The sequence below is a fragment of the Desmodus rotundus genome, chromosome 2 (assembly GCF_022682495.2).
Source record: "Desmodus rotundus isolate HL8 chromosome 2, HLdesRot8A.1, whole genome shotgun sequence".
Classification (NCBI taxonomy): Eukaryota; Metazoa; Chordata; class Mammalia; order Chiroptera; family Phyllostomidae; genus Desmodus; species Desmodus rotundus.
The window spans coordinates 194946064-194965760 of NC_071388.1; the positions used below are offsets into that span (position 1 = coordinate 194946064).

Genomic DNA, 19697 nt, shown 5'->3' on the forward strand with positions numbered 1-19697 from the left:
GGGTTGGAGAGTTTGAAGCCTGAGTGTGAGGAGACAGGGGATGATTTCAGATGCAGCAGGCAGGGAGCAGCTGGCCAAGCCCCAGACTCTCCCCAGTTCCCGAGCCGTGGCCCAAAGGGTCGTTGACTGGCCCAGAGCCCCAGGGGCTGGTGGTAGGGAGATTACGACAACCAGGGAGGGACAGTGAGAAGGGGAGAGGGATCCACAGGCCATGGAGGAAGCCAGGCTCCCCTGTCCCGACTCCCACTGCTGCGGGGGCCACACTCACCGTGGGGACGTCCAGGGAGTACTGCGGGATGTGGCGTTCCAAGGCAGCACCACAGCTGTGGCCTCGTGCCCGGAGCGTTAGGCACCAGGACGGGCACACAGTGCAGTCCTCCTCGATGCTACTGAAGCTCTGCAGCACCTGCAGGGGGTGGGGCAGATCCACGGACAAGCTCAGAGCCCTGTGTGGGGCCCTGTGCGGCTCTGCAGCTTGGCCCTGCGCCACAGGAGTCCTGCATCAGCACAGGGAGTGGGGCTCCCTGGCAGACAGTGCAGAGAAGACATCAAGGCAGCCCCTGCCCCCCCTACTGTGTGCCAGGCCCCCCACACTGGGCTCTCAGCTCTGGCTCTCTAACCCTCACAGCAGCCCCAGCACAGCCTGCAGGAGTGTGCCTTGAGACCCACTAGCCGACAGAAAGAGGATGAGAGCCGCAGACATAACTTTAAAAGTTCTAATAGAGCAGAGGCAGCAAACACAAGGCCCGTGGGCCGAATCCAGCCGTCCACTTTGTTTTATGCGGCTCAGCACCTTGTTTCTACCTGGCGGCAGTGCCAAGCTCTCCTTTAACAGTTAAGGAGTAGTTACATTTACACAGTCCTAAAATTATATCCGGCCCTTTGAAGGCAACTGTGAGGCTGATGTGGCCCCCGGTGAAAATGAGTTTGATGCTTCTGTAGTAGAGACACTAATAAAGTGAAACACGTGAAATAATTTCAATTATACCTTTTATTTAACCCAATAAATCTAAAATCTTACTTCCACATATAATTGATATATAAGTGATCTGTGAGATATTCTGCATTCTTTTCATGCTAACTCTTCAAAATCCAGAGTGTCTCCTACGCTAAACAGCACGTCTCAACTTGGACTGGCCGCGTTTCCAGTGCTCGGGGGGGCCCCCTGTGCCTGGTGGCTGCTGCATCGGACAGTGTAGGGCCAGGCACGTGGCCTGAAAGCCTGAGGGGCTCAGCCCTGGCCCACGCAGGTGTGCACAGCCTCATTCCTACAGACCTCCACGTTTCACTGCCGAGGTATTAGAACAGAGGCAGTTAAAGACTCAGCTCTGGAAAGCCTTCTCGAATGTTTGGGTATAACCCCAAGTTTATAGATGAAAAGACCAGGGCTCAGAGACATTAAGGGATGTAACCTTTGGCCAAGGTTACATGACTGGCAAGGGACCCTAATCTTGACTGCACTGCTCAACTCTTCTCCTGGCACCCAGGCCTCTGGGAGAGAACACCAGGGTGGGCAGAGCTGCGAAGGGAAGGAAAGGGGAGGGCTGACTGGAGAGGAGAAGGGAGTGAGGTGTGGTTGGGGCTCAGGCTGGGCTGGGGTCAGCCTATGGCTCCCAGGTTCCTGGCCAAGGGAAGCTGTGCTAGAAGCTCCTCCCCACACACACCTAATTACCTGGGGTAACTCCCACTTCAAGGACAGGAAGAGAAGCCAGGGGCCCAGGGAGCTACTTCTTGTACACCAAAGTTTTCCCAAGGCCTTTGCCCCAGCTGAGTTCTCCCTCTGGAGGGGGTACAAGGCCACACATGAATGAGACATGATCACATAGGCCAAGAGGCCACTCAGCCAAGGCAGGCCCTGAGCTTGGGAGAAGACAAACCAGTAAGGCTACTGCCCAGCCAAGAAGAGAAGGAGAAGAGCCTGGCACAGAGAGAAGAGGTCCTACAGCACTCCTTTGTCACCCCCTCCCACCCTACCCTACCATTCCAGCTCTGAGACAGAGAGCCCGCCTTCCCTGATCTGTCTGCCTGCACGCACCTTATAAACAGCGAAGGCTTCGAGCTCTACCATGTAGAGACAGTTTGGGTGAGGTGGCTTGAAGTGCAGGCGCATGGCCGTGGACTTGAGCGGGGGCACATCGCAGGTTTCTGGGGTCACCCAGAAGGGGCAGTCAGACCTGTGCGTCCACATCACAGTGATCTTGCCCTTGGTGTGGTTCATCAGGACCAGTGGGATAGGGTTGGGATCCTCAGGTCCAGGGCAGGCACCAAAATCCACCTCGAAAGGCTCCATGCTAACAGGCGGGGGGAAGATGGCCACGTCTCTGGTGCCATTGAAGAAGTACTCAGTTGTGGGGGGGATGAGGGGGTACTGCAGGGCTGGCGTGTCCTCCGGGTCCTGGTGGAGACAGATGGGTGGGTGGGGGCCTGGCTGCCATCCCTCCTGCATACACCTCATCTGCATGTTTCTCTCCAGAAAAAGCTGCAAGAACCCCCCACACAGGTCACCCCCACGGCACTCTGGGGGCACGGGGCTGCCCGAGAACTGCTAGGGAAGGGGCAGGAACCTGGGAGGGCAGCCTGGCCCCTGGGGCCCAGTGGGGACCTCGAACCTCTGTGGGAATCATGAGGGCCCCATTCTTGTCCTGCTCCAGCTTCTTCTCGCTCAGCATGAGGCCCAGGATGTCAGGTGGGTAGAGCGTCAGGCCCCGCACCAGGTGTGTGCGGTACCAAGCGAGGTGCTGAGGCCTCAGGGTGGCCGGCTTGGTGCTGTCCGAGTGGCAGGTCCCAATCAGGTCCACGAACAGTGGGTCCTGTGACATTTGTCCACGTGAGTGAGGCTAGAGTTCAGCCCCCACTCACCACCGTGACCAGGCACCAGGCGGTCAGGGCACAGTCTGAGTGGGCTTGCCCAGAGGCTGGGTTGGGGTGCCCACTTCATGGCCCTCAGCTCTGCACGTGCTGTGCGGAGTGAGGTCCAGTCACCCCTCTCTCTAGCAACAGCAGCAAAGTCCCTGGCCTGGTGCAGCAGGGCAAAGTGGCACCCTCACCTGGCTCTGAGTAAACTTCATGTGCCTCTGGCCCTGCTGTGGCTCCAAAAACCAGGCTGGCGCCCTGGAGGAGGTGATCCAGGACAGCCCCAGAAGTTCCAGGACACAGAGGTAAGCACTGAGCAAGGTCTTTATCACTGGGCCTCAGTCTGGCCCCTCTGCTCCCAGGGAAGCCCCTCCAAGGTCCCTCCCCCACTGCTCACCTGGTGGTGGATGAGACAGGCCACCCGCCTGAAGTAGATGGTGGGGTGAGTGGGCTGGAAGGCACAGATCAGGGTCAGGCGGGCCCTGCCCAGCAGGGTCCCGAAGGTAGGCCTGATGCTGAAGGCGCTCTCCTGGCAGTCGATGGCAAACTGGAAGTGGGCCGGGCAGTCCGATTTGTTCTCAATCCACAGGGACTGCTCTGAGCGCTCTCCGAGGATGACCCGACTGAAATTGATGCAGTAGTGCTGCAGGGACACTTCAGGACCTGGGCATGGGAAATGGGGTCCATGTGAGCAGGTCCTGCCACCTGGGCGGGGCTGGAGTGTCAGCATCCCCAAGGGTGTCTCAGAAGGGGCCCCACTGATGTAAGAAGGTACCCTGGGAAGGCAGGGGTGGGGGGGGGGGTGGCGGCCTGCAGCGGGAGCAGAGTCCAGGTCACCAGGAGTGGGGGCAGGCACAGGATCTCCGGGTGTGCTCACTGAGCCCACCAGGGGGCAGCAGACACCAAGGCTGAAGGGCTGGGAGCATTTCCCAGTCTCAAGCGTGGGCTGTTCTTGTCCCCAGAGAAGTGCAGCGTCCTGGGGCTGCCAGTACCTCCACAGAAACCGACGACTTTGAGCACAGTTTGGGAGGCACAGCCAGAGGGCATAACAGACAAGTAGTCCATTGTTCTGACATCCAAGGTCTTGGGATGGAAAAACACGGACACGCATTTCTTCTCTCCTGGGGGCACGATGCCATAGGCCGTGGGGCATGAGAAGGCCTGGTCTTTGGTCAGTGTGTCTGAGGCCACTTCAATCCTGAAGGGGGCACTCACCTGTGGGGCCAGGTGTGGACAAGAGGGGTCAGGTCACAGGGTGGGGCAGTCTGTCATGACCCAGGGGCCTACCCAAGGGGCTGAGGACAGCTGGCGTCGAGCCTGTGCCTCACTCGTCAGCTTGGGCCACGGGTGATGCTGCCTGCACCCGGAACAAGGAAGGGGCCGAACTGTGGACCCTGTACCAGGGCCTTGGGGCTGACCAGAGGGGCACCTTCCCCCCACCAAAGGGACCAAAAAGGCTTGCTATGGTTCTGGGGGCTGGACCGCCCTGGGGCTGCTCTTGGGACTGGTCTGGAAAACTGGAAATACCTAGCCCAGTCTACCCCCTCCCCCTGTTGAGAGGAGAGGGGGACACATGTTGACACGTGTGTATGAATGACAGGCATGAGTTGTGAGGTTTGGCGCCAAAGGTGTGGAGAGAAAGGGGGGCCTTCCGTACGGGGGCGTGACTCAGGAGCACCCAGCTGCAAGGTCCCGAGTCCTGCCCCCAGCCTCCACATGTGCAGGCTGCATACCCGCAGCGGATTATACAGTCTGATTTGCCTCTTGGCGATGCAGCCCACAGCCACAGTGCCAAAGTGCAGCACTTTCTGGAAGCCCTCCACATCCTGGTCCTCTGGTCGCTTCTGCTTTATGCTCACCAGCAGCTGGGCACATTTGCCTGCAGTGGAGAGGGTGGGGAGGGGGCTCTTGGGGAAAAACCCACCAGGGCCTCTGTGGCCCCAGCTGAACAGCCCCTTGAAGATGGTAGGTGTCCGCAGGGAAACACTGGCCTATGACACCAAGGGAGGCACAGAAAAGGCAAAGCCTGCAGGGCTGGGGGGCAGAGGCAAGAAGCTGGTAGAGGTCCCATGGGGGTGAGGCCAGGACAGGAGGTGGGGTAAGGGGCACACTGAGCCTTTATGAGACAGGAAGGTGCAGCAGGTGGGCTCTGGGGACAGGGGAGAGCTGAGCCTCACCTGTAGCCTGCAGCTGGATGCTGCTCTTCTGCTTGCCGCCAGCCCCATACCAGCATGTGGCCTGGACTTCGTAGATGACAGCCATAAGGGGCTGAGAGGTCACCTTGATCCGGCAAGCCTGCCCTGGCTCCAGCAGCCCTGAGGTGGGCAGCATCTGGAATGGGCTGGAGAACTCCCAGGTGAAGAAGGTGGGCAGGTCCCTGGAGGGCAGAGAAAGTCAGAGACAGCGGGTTCATGCTGATCACTGCCCTGCTTTAGAAAGGTGGAGATGCTGGGTGTGCCCTTTACTCCCCTCCCCCTTCCCCTCCCCGACATGGGGTCTTTCGTCTCCCAGGCGCCCCCATCGCAGTTCTTGGTCCCCCCATCTCTGCGCCCCTGCCACTCCCCTCACCCTATGTTGTCCAGGCAGAACCAGGCCTCGGCCATGTCCCCCACGGCACACATGGGCAACTGCAGGGACGGTGGGCAGATCAGATGGTGGCGAGGCAGGGTGGCCCTCAGGTCCACACAGAACATCCCCTCCGCTTTCTCAAACCACAGCTGGTCCACATACTCCTTCTGCAGCATGGGGTAGGCGGCCGAGGCAGTCCCTGATCAGCAGTCTCTGGGTGGGACTCAGGGACCGCACCTCCCACCCCAGCTCTCGGCCACTCCCCCTAACATGACCACTGAGGGAGGGGAGGGCCCGGCTGTGCGAGGAGGGGGCTGGCTATCTGTGCTCTACCACTGTCTTGGTCTCAGAGACATGGGGTCTCTTCTGTGGGGAACGAAGTATGCAGGCAGAACGTTTTGAGAGCAGGGAGAGGCCGAGGAACCCGGGGCTTTTTGATGACCAGTTCAGCGGCACAGCTGACATCCAACTGCAAACCCCGTCCGTCTAATGAGTGCAGGGTCTGAGCCTCTCCAGGGCTTCCCAAGCTGGACTTTGCTACAGTTGGTGGGATGTGTGCATGGTGGGGGTGGGGCTCCTTGTTGCTTTGTCAGTTCCAAGGCCACTGTGCATGTGTCCCTCACTGCCCTCTGCTCATCATGGTGGCCATACCTCCTCCAGAGGCCGGAAGACGATGGGGAGCGTGAGGGTAATGCCTGGGCTCAGGAGGATGGGCTGAGGGACAACCGTGAAGAAGAACTTGGTCTTGGGGGGCCTGCAGGAAAGAACCAGAAGACGAGCACTTCAGGGCCTGGGCTCAGAAACTAGATGGGGCAGAGAGCGCAGGGAAGACCCTGGAAAGCTGAGCAGGCTTGTGTCCTTGAGACCATGAAGGGGGAAATCAACCAAAAAGAGACAGGAGCAAGGGGGCAGCACTTGTATCTCTGATGCCCACGGTGGTCATGGGGATGGGGATGGGGATGGGGATGGGAGGGCTGCCCTGATTTAACCAAATCCTTGGGGGAAACCAAGGTGGGAACAGCAGTACCAGGGATGCCTTTCTGAGCAGAGACCGTGACAGAGCTATAGGGTTCCAGGGTGGGTCCCGGCTATAGATACCACAGTTGACAAGAATACTAATAAGATGGTACTGGCAACAACTCTACACCAACAAATGTTAAAGTTTAGAATGTGTTTACATTTCTAGGCAAGCATAACTTAATAAAATTGGCTCAAGAATTATACAATAAATTTTTTGGCCACCCTCACTAGAATCATCAAAGAAATTGGATAAGTAGTCAAAATCTTCCCATAAAGAAAATGCTAGCCCTGGCTGGTGTGGCTCAGCGGATTGAGTGGTGGCCTGCAAACCAAAAGGTTGCTGGTTTGGTTCCCGGTCAAGGCACATGCCCGGGTTGCAGGCCAGGTCCCCAGTAGGGGGTGTGTGAGAGGCCACCGATCGTTGTATCTCTCACATCTCCATGTTTCTCTCCCTCCTTTCCCCTCTTTTGCTAAAAATGAATAAAATCTTTTTTTTTTTTGAAAAAGAAAATACTAGGCTGGATGGTAAAAGGTAATTCCAGCCTATCTTCCCAATAATATAAGACAAGAAAACACTCCCCTACATATTCCATGGAATCCATCATAACCTGACCAGGGCAGGAGAAGAATGAAAAATTACAGACCAATATCACCCATGAACAAAATGTTAGCAACAAAATATTAGACCTTGGCAAGGGCATAGAATACTCAATCCTGACCACGTTGGGCTTATTCTAGGGATACACAGTTGGTTTAACATAGAAAATCAATGTAATCTACCATATTAACAAATTAATAGAAAAAATCAAATAATTATCTAAATTTAAAAAAATTAAATAAATCAACATACGATTACAAGGAAAATCCTGAGCAACCTAGGAATAGAAGGGAACTTCCTTAATCTAGTAAAGTCTAGGGGAAAAGGCTGTAGAAGCCTCCAAAGCAATGCGGAGCAACAGACTGTTTCACCCTGACATCAGGGACACGCCGCCTGCGCTGACACTTCTGTTCCATGCCTCCCTGTCCAACAGTGCAGCGAGGAAAGACAAAGACAAGTGTGTAAGGACTGGAAAGGACGGAAGGAAGTGTCATTTCCATATAAAATGTGAATGTGTCCACGGAAGAAAAGAATTAACAAATCAATTATTAGAATTAACACGAGGATATACCAAAGCTGCGAGACACGACAAGGCTATGCACAAAACACTCCTATTTTTTAAAACGAGTTTCTAAAATAGTGGGAACAAGCAGAAAATGAAACAACTTTCAAAGGTATCATGTCCAACGTCATCAAAACTATAAAAGACACGGGAATAAAGCTGGTTAAAGGTCTGAGAGATGTCTATGGAGAAAATGTCACCCTTCTTTGAAAGACACCAAAGAAGACCTCAGTGAACACAAAGATACACCCTGTTCATGATTGAGAGACACGATGTGTAATGCCACTTCTCCCTGAACTGATCTAGAGGTCCAATTAAATCCCAGTCAGAATCTCAGAAAGTGTTTTCTGTGTAGCTGTGATAAGCTGATTTGAAAATGTATGTGAAAGTTCAAAAGGCTAAGAAGAGCCAAGACAACCGCGAACGAGAGTGAAGCTGCAGGACTAACACGACCAGATATGAAGACATAATCAGTTCAGGATGATACCAGCCCAGGGTGGGACAAGCAGGTCAAGGGAACAAAACAGTTCAGAATGGACCCATTCTTCGTGTCTGGACACTTGACATGCATCAGTGGAGGGTGGGGGGTGGGATCGTGAGGGAGTGTTGGAATCTTTCGACAAATGGCTCCTGATTTCAAACTACTAAAGAAATCAATTCCACAAAGATAAAAGATAAATCTAAAAGGAAAACCCAGAAGGGCCTTAGAGGATGACCAAAGGAGAATATCTTCTTGACCTATCTGGGGTAAAGAAGGCTTTCTTAAAGAAAATAGAAAAAAGCATCCAAAGCATCAGCCACAAAAGGAAAAGATTGATACATTTGATTTGTTTGAAATTAAGAACTTCTATTCTTCAAAAGACAAGACAAAGAGAGGAAAGGACCAGTCGCGAGGGGGGAGAAGATATGCACAGCACATAACTGACAAAGGGTTATTACCCATGACGAAAACCACTCTTCGAAAAAACCGATCTAACAGAAACATGGGCACAGACTTAACCAGGAACTTCGCCAATGGAATGGTCAATAACATATGAAAGGACACTCAACTGTATTAGGAACCAGGGAAATGCAAGTTTAAAACTGCAATAAATTATCATTATTAGCAAAAAACTGATGTTTTCCTGACAATAGCAATTGTTGATAAAAATGTAGAGGAATGAGAACTCTCATAGGTGGCTGGTGGGAATATAAATGACACAAGTACTTTGGAAAATGGCTTTGTGTACAAAAAGCAAATGCACATGTTCTAAGTCACAGCAGTTCTTACTTGCCTACCCTAAAGAAACTGTACTTGTGCAACCAGAGTTGTACACATGAATGATGATAACAGCCTCAAACTGGAAATCCAATTGTCCCTCAACAGAAGAATGAATGAATACATTGTAATACTATACAAGCATGCTTTGGAATATTATACTGCACTGAAGAGGGATGAATTATAGCTGCGCATGGATGAGTCTTACAAACATAACTGAGCAAAATAAAAGTGTTAAAAAAAACTATACCAGGTTAGCCCTGGCTGGTGTGGATCAATGGACTGAGTGCCAGCCTGCAAACCAAAGGGTTGCTGGTTCGATTCCCAGTCAGGGTACATGCCTAGGTTGCTGCCCAGGTCCTCAGTAGAGGGCGCTGGAGAGGCAATCGCACATTGATGTTTCTCTCCCTTCTTCCCCTTTCTAAAAATAAATAAATAAAATCTTTTAAAAAAGTATACCATGTTATTCCATTTGTATCAAGTTCATAAAAAGGTAAAATTAAACTATATCACTTAGCAAACATGGGTGGTAAATCCATTTGAGAAAAGCAAGGAAATCATTATCATGAAAATCAGGATAATGGTTACCTTTACGAGTAGGGAAGGTGTTTCAATAGAGGAGAGACATAAAACGGGAGAAGGTGAGCTTTGGACACTGTTATTCTATTATTTAATCTGGTCACATGGGTTCCAATTTTGGTACTTCTTCAAACTGCACATGTTTTATACACTCTTCTGAATTTATGACATTTTTAAAGTTTTTTTTAAGTGTCTGCTTGAGGGCTCAGGGGCTGGGTCTCTGAGCCCTCATACTCATACCTGTACTTCATCTTCTGGATTTTGAAGGATAGATTTTTCAGAGCCAGGTTCTTGGTGACCTCCTTCCCTAGCTCCCAGCCTTTCCATAGCAGCTCCTCAGCCACCTCAATACCCCAGATGACCCTCTTCTTCATTTTGTCCTGCTTCTTTGAGAAGCACATCTGAGGGTCCACGGAGCTGGCTGGCTGTTCAGTTGGCAGAAAGAAAGAAGGACAGATGATTGGGGTAGGATTCAAGGCGAAGATCTCTCCACCCCCAGAGAGTAATGCATTACACCTCAGCCCTGGCGGATGGTCTGGTGAGAGGAGGTGAGGGGCCGGCAGGCCCTGGGATCAGACATTACCTCCTCCAAGGCCACTGAAATGGTTTTTCAACTAGATTCCTGGCCACCCCCTCTGGCCATTCAGTCCGGCACACACAGCAGTCTTCGCTGGCCTGCTCTGTGTCTCAGTGCCCCTCAGACACCACTCCTCTCAGATGCCGCCTTCTTCTCCTCTTCCTCCCCATCCTACCCTTCCCTACAGAAACCTCTCCGAGCTGGAATGGTCTATCCCAGGCACTTTTCCAAACCACGAGAATACCCCACCATCCCCTCTCCTCCTTCATGTGGCTGATGGAGCAGAGGAAGGAGTCAATTCACCTGCAGCCCACCCCCACCCCGTGCCCTGACTTTGGGGCCACTCCAAGCACTACTCCCTATGATGCTACAGGAGCCATGTGCCAGCACCTCCTGTCTGTAATGGGAAATCCTTTCATGGGCTGATCCCTGACTTCCCTGTTAGAGGAGGGAAAGGAATGGAAACCCTCAGGGATGCAAGGTAGAAGGAGGATGACCCAGGTGCCTCTTCCTGCCACAGTCATTGGGATGAGGCTCAACCCATCGTTATTTTATTTTATCTTTGATCAAAGATTACTTTTTTTTTTCTTTTTTTTAAATATATTTATTGATTATGCTATTACAGTTGTCCCATTTCCCCCCCCCACTCCACTCCATCCTGCCCACCGCCCTCCCTCCCACATTCCCCCCCCATAGTTCATGTCCATGGGTCATACTTATAAGTTCTTTGGCTTCTACATTTCCTACACTATTTTTACCCTCCCCCTGTCTATTTTCCACCTATCATCTATGCTACTTATTCTCTGTACCTTTACCCCCCTCTCCCCCTCCCACTCCCTTAGTTCCTATTTTTGATCTTCTTTTTCTTAGGTAACTCCCTTTAACATTTCATACAATAAGGGCTTGGTGATGATGAGCTTCTTTAACTTGACCTTATCTGAGAAGCACTTTATCTTCCCTTCCATTCTAAATGATAGCTTTGCTGGATACAGTAATCTTGGATGTAGGTCCTTGCGTTTAATCTTGGGTAATGTAATTATGATGTGCCTTGTTGTGTTCCTCCTTGGGTCCAGCTTCTTTGGGACTCTCTGAGCTTCCTGGACTTCCCAGAAGTCTATTTCCTTTGCCAGATCGGGGAAGTTCTCCATTATTTGTTCAAATAAGTTTTCAATTTTTTGTTCTTCCTCTTCTCCTTCTGGCACCCCTATAATTCGGATGTTGGAACGTTTCAAGGTGTCCTGGAGGTTCCTAAGCCTCTCCTCATTTTTCCAAGTTCTTGTTTCTTCATTCTTTTCTGGTTGGATGTTTGTTTCTTCCTTCTGGTCCACACTGTTGATTTGAGTCCCAGTTTCCTTCTCATCACTATTGGTTCCCTGTACATTTTCCTTTGTTTCTCTTAGCATAGGCTTCATTTTTTCATCTGTTTTTCGAATAGATTCAACCAAGTCTGTGAGCATATTGATAACCAGTGCTTTGAACTGTGCATCCGATAGGTTGGCTATCTCTTCGTCGCTTAGTTGTATTTTTTCAGGAGCTTTGAAGTGTTCTGTCATTTGGGCCATTTTTTTGTTTGTTTGTTTGTTTGTCTTGGCGCATCTGTTACTTTAAGGGGCAGAGCCTTAGGTGTTCACCGGGGCGGGGTAATGCTGGTCGCTGCGCTGTGACGCTGTACGTGGGGGAGGGGCCGAGTGGGAGCAATGGCGGCCGCCTCCCTCTCCTCCGGATTTCAATCTTCCACTCCGATACCCACAATCAAACTGGGCCACTCTGTGCTGGTTCCCGAGTAAGTGGGCCTGTGCACACTCTAGGCCCCTGTGGGTCTCTCCAACAACCTCTCCTGTGAGGCTGGGAGTCTCTCCTGCCGCCCCAACCCCCAGGGGCGCTTTCAATCAGAGGTTTGAGGCTTTATTTCCCCGAGCTGGAGCCCTGGGTTGCGCAGCGGTCTGCTTCGCTGCCCGCCGTTCGTCCGATTTATCTGTGGGCGAATGTGGGGCCGCAGGGTGCTACCCGCCACTCTGCCTGCCCCACTCTCCGCCACTCTGAGTCCAGCCCTCTGGGTTTATCTGTGCAAATGTGGGGCCGCAGGGTCTGCTAGAGCTCCGACTGCCTGCGCCATTTGTCCCACACTCCGCCAGTCTCAGTCCCGCCACAGCCACGCGAGTCCTCTCCACCCCGGTGCCCGTCTCCGCCCCTCCTACCAGTCTGGATGAATGATTATATTCTGTTTCCTTGGTGTCAGTCCCCCTTGCTGTTCGATTCTCTGTCAGTTCTGGTTGTGCGAGGAGGCGCAGTGTGTCTACCTACGCCGCCATCTTGGTTCCCCTCCGATCAAAGATTACTTTTATACTGTTACATAGCATAAGAATATATTCATCTGTTCAACAAATATTTGTTGACTACTATTATGAGCCAGACACAGAGCTAGGTGCCAGGACTATAATAGTGAACAAGACGGACAAATCCCTTCTGTCTTGGAGGTTACACTCTCAGCGTCAATATTTACAGAGTGTCGGATGGCCAGTATAGCATTTTCTTTCCCACTTTGCCCATGGAGGAAAGGTGACATGGGTACTTTATTATAAATCCCAGTTGGTACATCGGTCAAGTCCAACAAGGAAAACAGAAGCCACGCTGGGTATTTAAAACAGGGAATTTAATGCACAACCAGGGGATGGTGAAGTAACCCTGAAGTCAGCAACATCAAGAAGCCTCAACCACACCTACGTTAAAGGAGGGGGTGGGGTTCTCAGAGCCCAGAGGCCTGTCTGGTGGGGGCTGGAGTCACGGGGAGATGCAACTCCTATTGGAGACACTGTCTAAAGCAGAGAGGAAGGGAAATACCCTGGCTCCTCCCCTCCTTCCACCTTCCATCTCCTGCCAGCACAGAGCAGAGCAGGGAAGAGCAGCGAGTGAATCTTAGGGCAAGCAGACCTGGAATGGCACAGATGGAGGGGTGAGATGACCCCTGGTCCACAAGGAGGCAAGTGCAACCACCATCACATCTAAGGAGACGTGAGAATCCACAAACACAGACACACACTGCACCAAATACAAAGCCATACCCCACAGTCACACCCTTAGACCACTGCCCCCCACCCCGCTCCTGAGCCATCACATGGAGAGAACCCTAAGAGCTGCAAATAGGTAATCAGCACTCATGTATTGGTCAAACACAGAGTCGTAGGGGTAACAAGAAGAGCCTTCTGAGGGCAAAGAGAACCCCTGGCCACTCTACCAGCCTCCCACTCACATCCGCTAGAGGGCACCCCCCACCCCAGTCACTCACTGCTACCACCACTCCAGCCAGCCTGGTGCCCATCTGTGCAGGATCTAGTGCTGAGGTTTAGACAGGAGCGTCAAGACCTTCCTTATTCCTACACTGCCACTCCTCCCCCGGCCCCGGCCCCGCTGCGTCCTGTCCCACCTGCCCTGGACGTGCACTTGTGCGGGCACTGGCGCTGCTGCTGTTGTGGGCGCTCACGGTCGCACTGCTACCAGTCATGATGGGGACAGCCATTGTGCTAGCACTCACGCATGACCCAGAGGTCATGGCTTACTTCCTGCTGTCCCTCGTCCTGGTGAAGGGGCTTGGGGTTGCCTGGATGAGCCGCGGGGTGCCCGGAACAGGACTCTACGGGGAGCACTCTGGCTAAACCAGGAGTTCCTGCCAGAGGAGAGACAGGGCGGACATGAACAAGAGAGGCCGATGGAGCGGACTCGCCGCGGCCATCGTTCTCACGGAGGAGTGCCTGCTTCCCAGCTCTGGCAACAGATATGAGGAATGAGCCTGGGCAAGAGAGGCAAGCAAGGCCCCTACCTGCAATTAGGAAGTGAACGTTCAAATGGAATCAAAGAAATGCAAGCTGGGGAGACAGGGAAGAGGGTCCCATTACTTCTCTGCTACTGGACGGCTTTGCAGTTCTACCCTGATCTTTACTGCCTGCGACTTCAGGGTTCTAGACACGGCCCTGACTCAGGGCTCTGAAAAAGTCTCCAGGCGACACATGAAACATCCCAGCGCGTGAAAGCAAGAGACGAGAGAGGGTGGGGTAGAAAGCTGGTCCAGGCCAGGGCTCAGGGCTTAGGAGAGCCAGCCCTGGTCATGGAGCAAAGGGAGCTGGGTTCCAGCATCCGCTCAGATTCAGTTAAGGTGGGCAAGTGTTTCCAAATCTCCGAGCCTCAGTCTGCTCACCTGTAAAGTGAGGGTCATGCTATCTCACAAAGTTGCTGTGACGCTCAAATGAAATTAGGGATTTGAAAAAGCCGTCGCTAAACTTATGTCAGTATAATTAACAACCATAAATTCCACACTAGCCCGCACTACTCTTCCAAAAAGACACACGTGCGATCATTGCGAACACACCGGGCAACGAGGGGGTGTTTTTTAACCCAAATTTCTAATCTCGGGGACTTAAAAAAATATATTATCATCTTCCAAAATTTCTAATTTCCGATCTGAAAATGCCTAACATGACTAGTGGAAAAAGTGGCAGGTCGTCGTGTGGAGTTGAGAGAGGAAGAAATAGGTAAAATGAAGGGACAAGATTTCCTTAGAGCTGTTCCTCCTTTCTCTTCGGGATCCCCAGTCTGATTGACCTCACCCGAGTCTCAGCCCCACGGGATTCTCTGAAGGACACGGAGGGGACCTCTGGCCACTTCCCGGAGGAGGTGGTCTCCCGGGGCAGATACCTTCCCTGGCCACTGGCGCCGCTCCCTGGGTCCCTGGGTCCTTGGGTTCAACGCTCAAAACTCACACCACCGCCATATTGTCGTTTCCATAGATACGGGACGCACAGGACGCGGCGTCTCCTGGTATCCAAGGGCAACGACGGCAGCCCGAATGGGTCACGGTTCAGAGAAAGAGGAAGAGCAGCCCAACTTGAATCCCTCTCCACATTTTTAAAATTTTCTTACTTTTCCTGCTAATAGTAACTGGGCTTCTGCCAGTTGCAACATGTGTATGTATAGCCCCTTAGTTGTGATGTCCCCGCAATCGTGACCTTAGTTGACCAAATTCATAGGAGGCTATTCCACGGACTCGTCACCTGACTGGGAAACGTTTCTGTTCATTCTGACCCTCTTTGATGACAGAGGGTCAGAATCTCAAGCGGACCTTCATTCCGTGATTGCAATTGTTAATTAAATTTTAAAGCCCTTGGTATTTCTTAATTGCACATTGCTTTGCAAATGGTTTCCTTTTGTTGTTGGAGAGAATGTGTCCTTACTTCCTGGTCGGCACAAACTGAACTCTTTTGAAGGGATCTGAAGGTTAATGCATGAAGAAGGCATTGCTATACATACTATGGATTTTTGGAAGCCCTTAGTGTATTCATCTGGATGGAGGGTCTCATTTGGTGAAGACTCCTTTGGTGGGTAAAGGCAAAAATCTCAAAGCTCATTCACGGACAATAGAAGTATTTCACTACATCGGACAGTGATGGGGTGGGTGTTAAGGGGAGAAAACGAAGTGAGTCTAGGGGTAAACCCAGAAAATAAATTCTCAATTTGGGAAAGATGGGGTTTACCTGTGAAAGGAAAAATACAGACTTTGATGACAAAGTGGCCTGCGTTGCCCTGGAGATCACATGGCCAGAGGCTGGCTGGACTGGAGGGAAGGGGCAGGCCAGGGGCCCTGTTAAGTTATCACAACACAATCAGGTTTGGAGTTTTCTTGGGATCAAGGAATGCGGAACTCGGTGAGCTTTTTACGAGTTTTAATGTTATGCTCAGGAGCTGAGACCTGACATTTAGACATAGCGACTTCTATGCTGTGTGTAGTTTCTATATTAGTTTCCTTTTTGTTTTCCCCTAAGCTCTTTTGAAGTGATCGGCCTGATTCAGCTGGACCTATGAGACCTGTTTCTCCATTTTTAGGTCAAAAAGAAATAGGGAGCAGTGACTCCGGAGGCAAGGCTTGGTGGTCACCTCAGGAATCCCAGTGACAAAACCACACAGAGGAGGAAAAGTTCATGCAAGAAGTCACACGACCTTGTGCCTCTCTAGAGAGCTGCCCAACCTTGGGGGATTCTGGACTTGGGGAAATGAGAGATTCTTAGTAGTGTCGACATAAGAAACATCCAAACCTGTGGAGAAGTTTTGTGTTTGTCTGAGCCAAACTGACAGGAAGCACAATGTCAATGGATTGAGAAAGTGCTCTGGAGAATGGCAGTTTTGCAGCTTATTTTATACATTAGAATAAAAGGAGGAGGTGTAAGGAGATTACATGAAATCTGTTGGTGGTAGATTAAGGGGGAGGGAGGAAGCAAAGTAGGGGAATCTCTGGGACCAGATTAAAAGTAAACCAGAGAGAAGCGTACTTCTTCTGCATTGGTGGGTACAGGATAGTAAATAATTAGCATTCCCAGCACGTAGAGTTGGCATGTAGGGAACAAGATAGCAACGAGGGGCTCTGTGGTCTTATGCTCTAGTGTGGGGGTTGCGCCTGCAGGGCCTGGAAAAGGAGATTACTCTGATAGTTCGAAGGTATATCTTAGATGCAAAAAGAGGCCTGAACTGGACTTTGCCCCAAGAGGTGAACAGCGTGGAAAGGAGTGTGGCAAGGGGCTGAGCCCAAGGAAGGGAGAGGAAACCAGGTTTGCTTCAGAAGTCCCCCTTTTCAGAAGCCCAGAACTCATGGGAGATAATGGGTGCTGAGTCCTAGTGACTACATTCTTCATGGACCCAAGAAAGACAATGGAGAGTAGTGCTGTTTGGTTCGATGTTATGAACAGGGCGACTGATGTTGCAGGAACTTGATGAGGACCAGGATACAGGAGAAAGGGAGGAAGGAGGATGGGGAGGAGATAGGCTCCAAGTATTGTTGTTGGAAAGTGGGCACAGGGTAATAAAGATAGAGCACACTCAGTGATTTGGGCTGCAGCACACACAGAAGTATCTTGTGTAAGCTTTTCCCTCACACATCCACATCACTTACCACTCCCTACCCCCGCCTCCCACCACCATGGAATAGAGAAGGCTGGTTGGGAAATCAGGCAGACCTGAGATTAATCCTGACTCTGCCTCTTACTGGCTGTGTGACCTTGGACAAGTCACAGGACCTCTCTGAACCTCACTTTCCTCACCTGTTACCTGGGGATAATTATCGGGAGGCTGATGTAGGAACCAAGTAATCAGACACGTGAAAAGTACTTGACACCTTGTAGACAACAAAGTCAAACACACTCTCACAGCGGTCACTCACTAAATGGGAGGTCCCTAAAAATAAACCACTCATCCTGTGCACTCTCCCTTTCTACTGCCCCCCAGCCTCTCTGTTGCACACTGGAGAGGTGAGAAGCTTCTCTCCCCTCTACAGCCTCCTCTTGTTTCTCCAGGAAAAAGACTGCCTTGCTGCTGCAGGGTGGAGAAAGACAAAAGGAGGTGCCAGAGTAACCTGTAGTCCAGATGGCAAGTCGATCCAGCTCTCACCTTCTTTCCTCTGCTACACTGACTCCATTTGGAGTGCTGGTTCTGAAACAGGTCTGCATCCAAGGTGTAACTAATTTATAGGAATGAGCTGAGGAGGGGCATCCTCCCACAGAAGCTCCTGACCTCTGAAATTAGTGGAACATGTTTTCCAAACCCAGACTGAGGCATGGAGAGAGAGAGAGGGCTGCAGCCAAGAGAGCCACTGGGCGGTGCAGAGCTGGACCAAGGAGCAGGCATGGGGCCCTCTCTGCATTAGTGTCATGTTCCCCCGGAGCAGCAGGATGGATGGGGGGTGCATTAAGAGATTGATGGCACCTCCAGCCTGAAACAGCTGCCGTGGCACAAAGCTAGCAGGGATTTGGGGGTAGACTGCCATATGGCAAGATAATTCAAAGAGAAGGGTTGCATTCTGCCTGGAACCCCTATAGGGTTTTCTGACTCAACTGTGCCAATGCCCCCCCCAGATAACTTTCTCCCTCTATTCATAGTCCCCACTAAAAGGTAGATAGGCACACAGGCCAACAGTAGGGAGAGAAAAGGAAAAAAGACATGAGGTTTGATCCCAGAAGATTTGAGTTCAGGTCCTGATTCTAGCATTTAGTAGCTGAGCAATTTCAAGCAAATTGTTGAACATTCCAGACCTCATTTTCCTCATCTGTAAAATGGGTACAAACAGGGATAATATTCAAAATACTTAACAGTTGGTAAGGTATAGTCATGATGTATAAGGATGGCCGTTAGAATCAAAACAGGATTCTGGGAGCCCATGTTGTGCCAGGCCTTAACCCTTTAGTTGTTGGGTCATGGGAGAGCCTGAGGGTGCAGGGAGGGGGCTGGGAGAACAGCCACAGCAGTGGAGAACTCAGTCAGTGACTATTTACCAACTACTACCAAGGTATCTCAAGATTCCAATAATCAGTATAGCTATAGTGAATAGTATTAGTTGCAAGCCAGACCTAAGGACAAATCCTACCTCACCGGCTGCTGTAGACTCGGTTATGTATTTCAGGCCCAAACTTGAAGTCTTTCCCCCTCTGTTTCCTCTACATTGGTGCAGAACCTATTACCACATCTAAGGGCTCTTTCCTTCTATTCCAAGCAGTGCTCCTGTGTGTAAGCTCTCCTAGCTGTCTTCCCTACACCATCTCCTGCTGGCCCTCTAGCTCCAAGCCTCTATGGCCAGCACCATGGACAGCTCCGGCTGATGAGCCTATCCCTGGCCTTCCACTTCTCCAGCCTTCCATCTCTTCTTTCCACACCCAGAAACCCTGAGGTGTGAACTGAATGAGGGACGTCCCTGAGAAAACAGTACAGTGGAGTGATTCAGAACAAGCTCTGGAGTAAAGCAGCCTGGATTTGAACCCCAACCACGCCAGCTTTTAGCTGTATGATCTTGTTCCTTCACTTTTATAAGACCCAGTCTCCTTAGCCCTGGCCAGGTAGCTCGGTTGGTTAGAGCATATTCCTAATACACAAAGTTGCAGATTCAATCCCTGCTCCAGGCACATACAAGACTCAACCAATGAATACATAAATAAGGGAATGACAGATTGATTTTTCTTTCTCTTTCTCCCCTTTCCTCTCTCTCTAAAAATCAATTAAAAAATTCTCTGTATTAAAACAAACAGACAAAACCCAATCTCCTCTTCTGTAAATAAGGAAAAGTTTAACAGCTGAAAAGTTGTGAGGTTTAAGTGAGACAAAATATTTAAAGAACTTGGCACAGTGCCTGGCTTATTATAAGCTCTGAATAAATGAAGAACACCTTTATTCTGTGACTTTCTGTTCTGCCTAATACCTCAGGTCCTTTCCCGATTTGTTTCTGACTGGGATCCTCTCTCGAGTAAAGGAGTCAGGGCGTGGCCACCAGCTCAGGGCAGCTGCATCCTTTAGTGCCGAAGTTGGCTTGAACTTCATGCATGGTAAAGGAGACCACCTTCGACTGGTCCGTGAGATTCTGTCTTTTAGATCTTTTCAAACTGTGAGTTAATTTTAGATATACAGAGGTCACAAAAGTAGTGCAGGAAGTCTCATAAACCCTTCACCTAGCTTTCTCTCCTCAGGTTAATATCTTACATGATCATAGATGATGTATCAAAACAAAGAAATTAACCTTTGTACAACAAATAATAGTAACAAAAGTATAGAATTTAGTTCGACTTGACAGGTTTGTCCACTGATGTCCTTTTCATGTCTCAGTATCCAATCCAGGATCCCACCTGGGGTGTTTCCTGAGATTTCCTTGTTTTTCATG

General features: G+C 50.9%; 1 protein-coding gene across 1 annotated transcript in view; it reads right to left on the reverse strand.

The window, feature by feature from the left end:
* CFAP65 (cilia and flagella associated protein 65) overlaps nt 1–14225 on the reverse strand; it is a 34124-nt gene extending 19899 nt beyond the window's left edge. Inside the window, 12 exon segments of the mRNA XM_053919416.1 lie at nt 269–406; nt 2036–2395; nt 2610–2810; nt 3251–3516; nt 3846–4068; nt 4587–4732; nt 5031–5230; nt 5422–5588; nt 6073–6175; nt 9679–9863; nt 13440–13646; nt 14208–14225. Coding sequence (XP_053775391.1) covers nt 269–406; nt 2036–2395; nt 2610–2810; nt 3251–3516; nt 3846–4068; nt 4587–4732; nt 5031–5230; nt 5422–5588; nt 6073–6175; nt 9679–9863; nt 13440–13646; nt 14208–14225 — 2214 coding nt within the window.
* Between the last annotated feature and the right edge of the window lie 5472 nt (nt 14226–19697).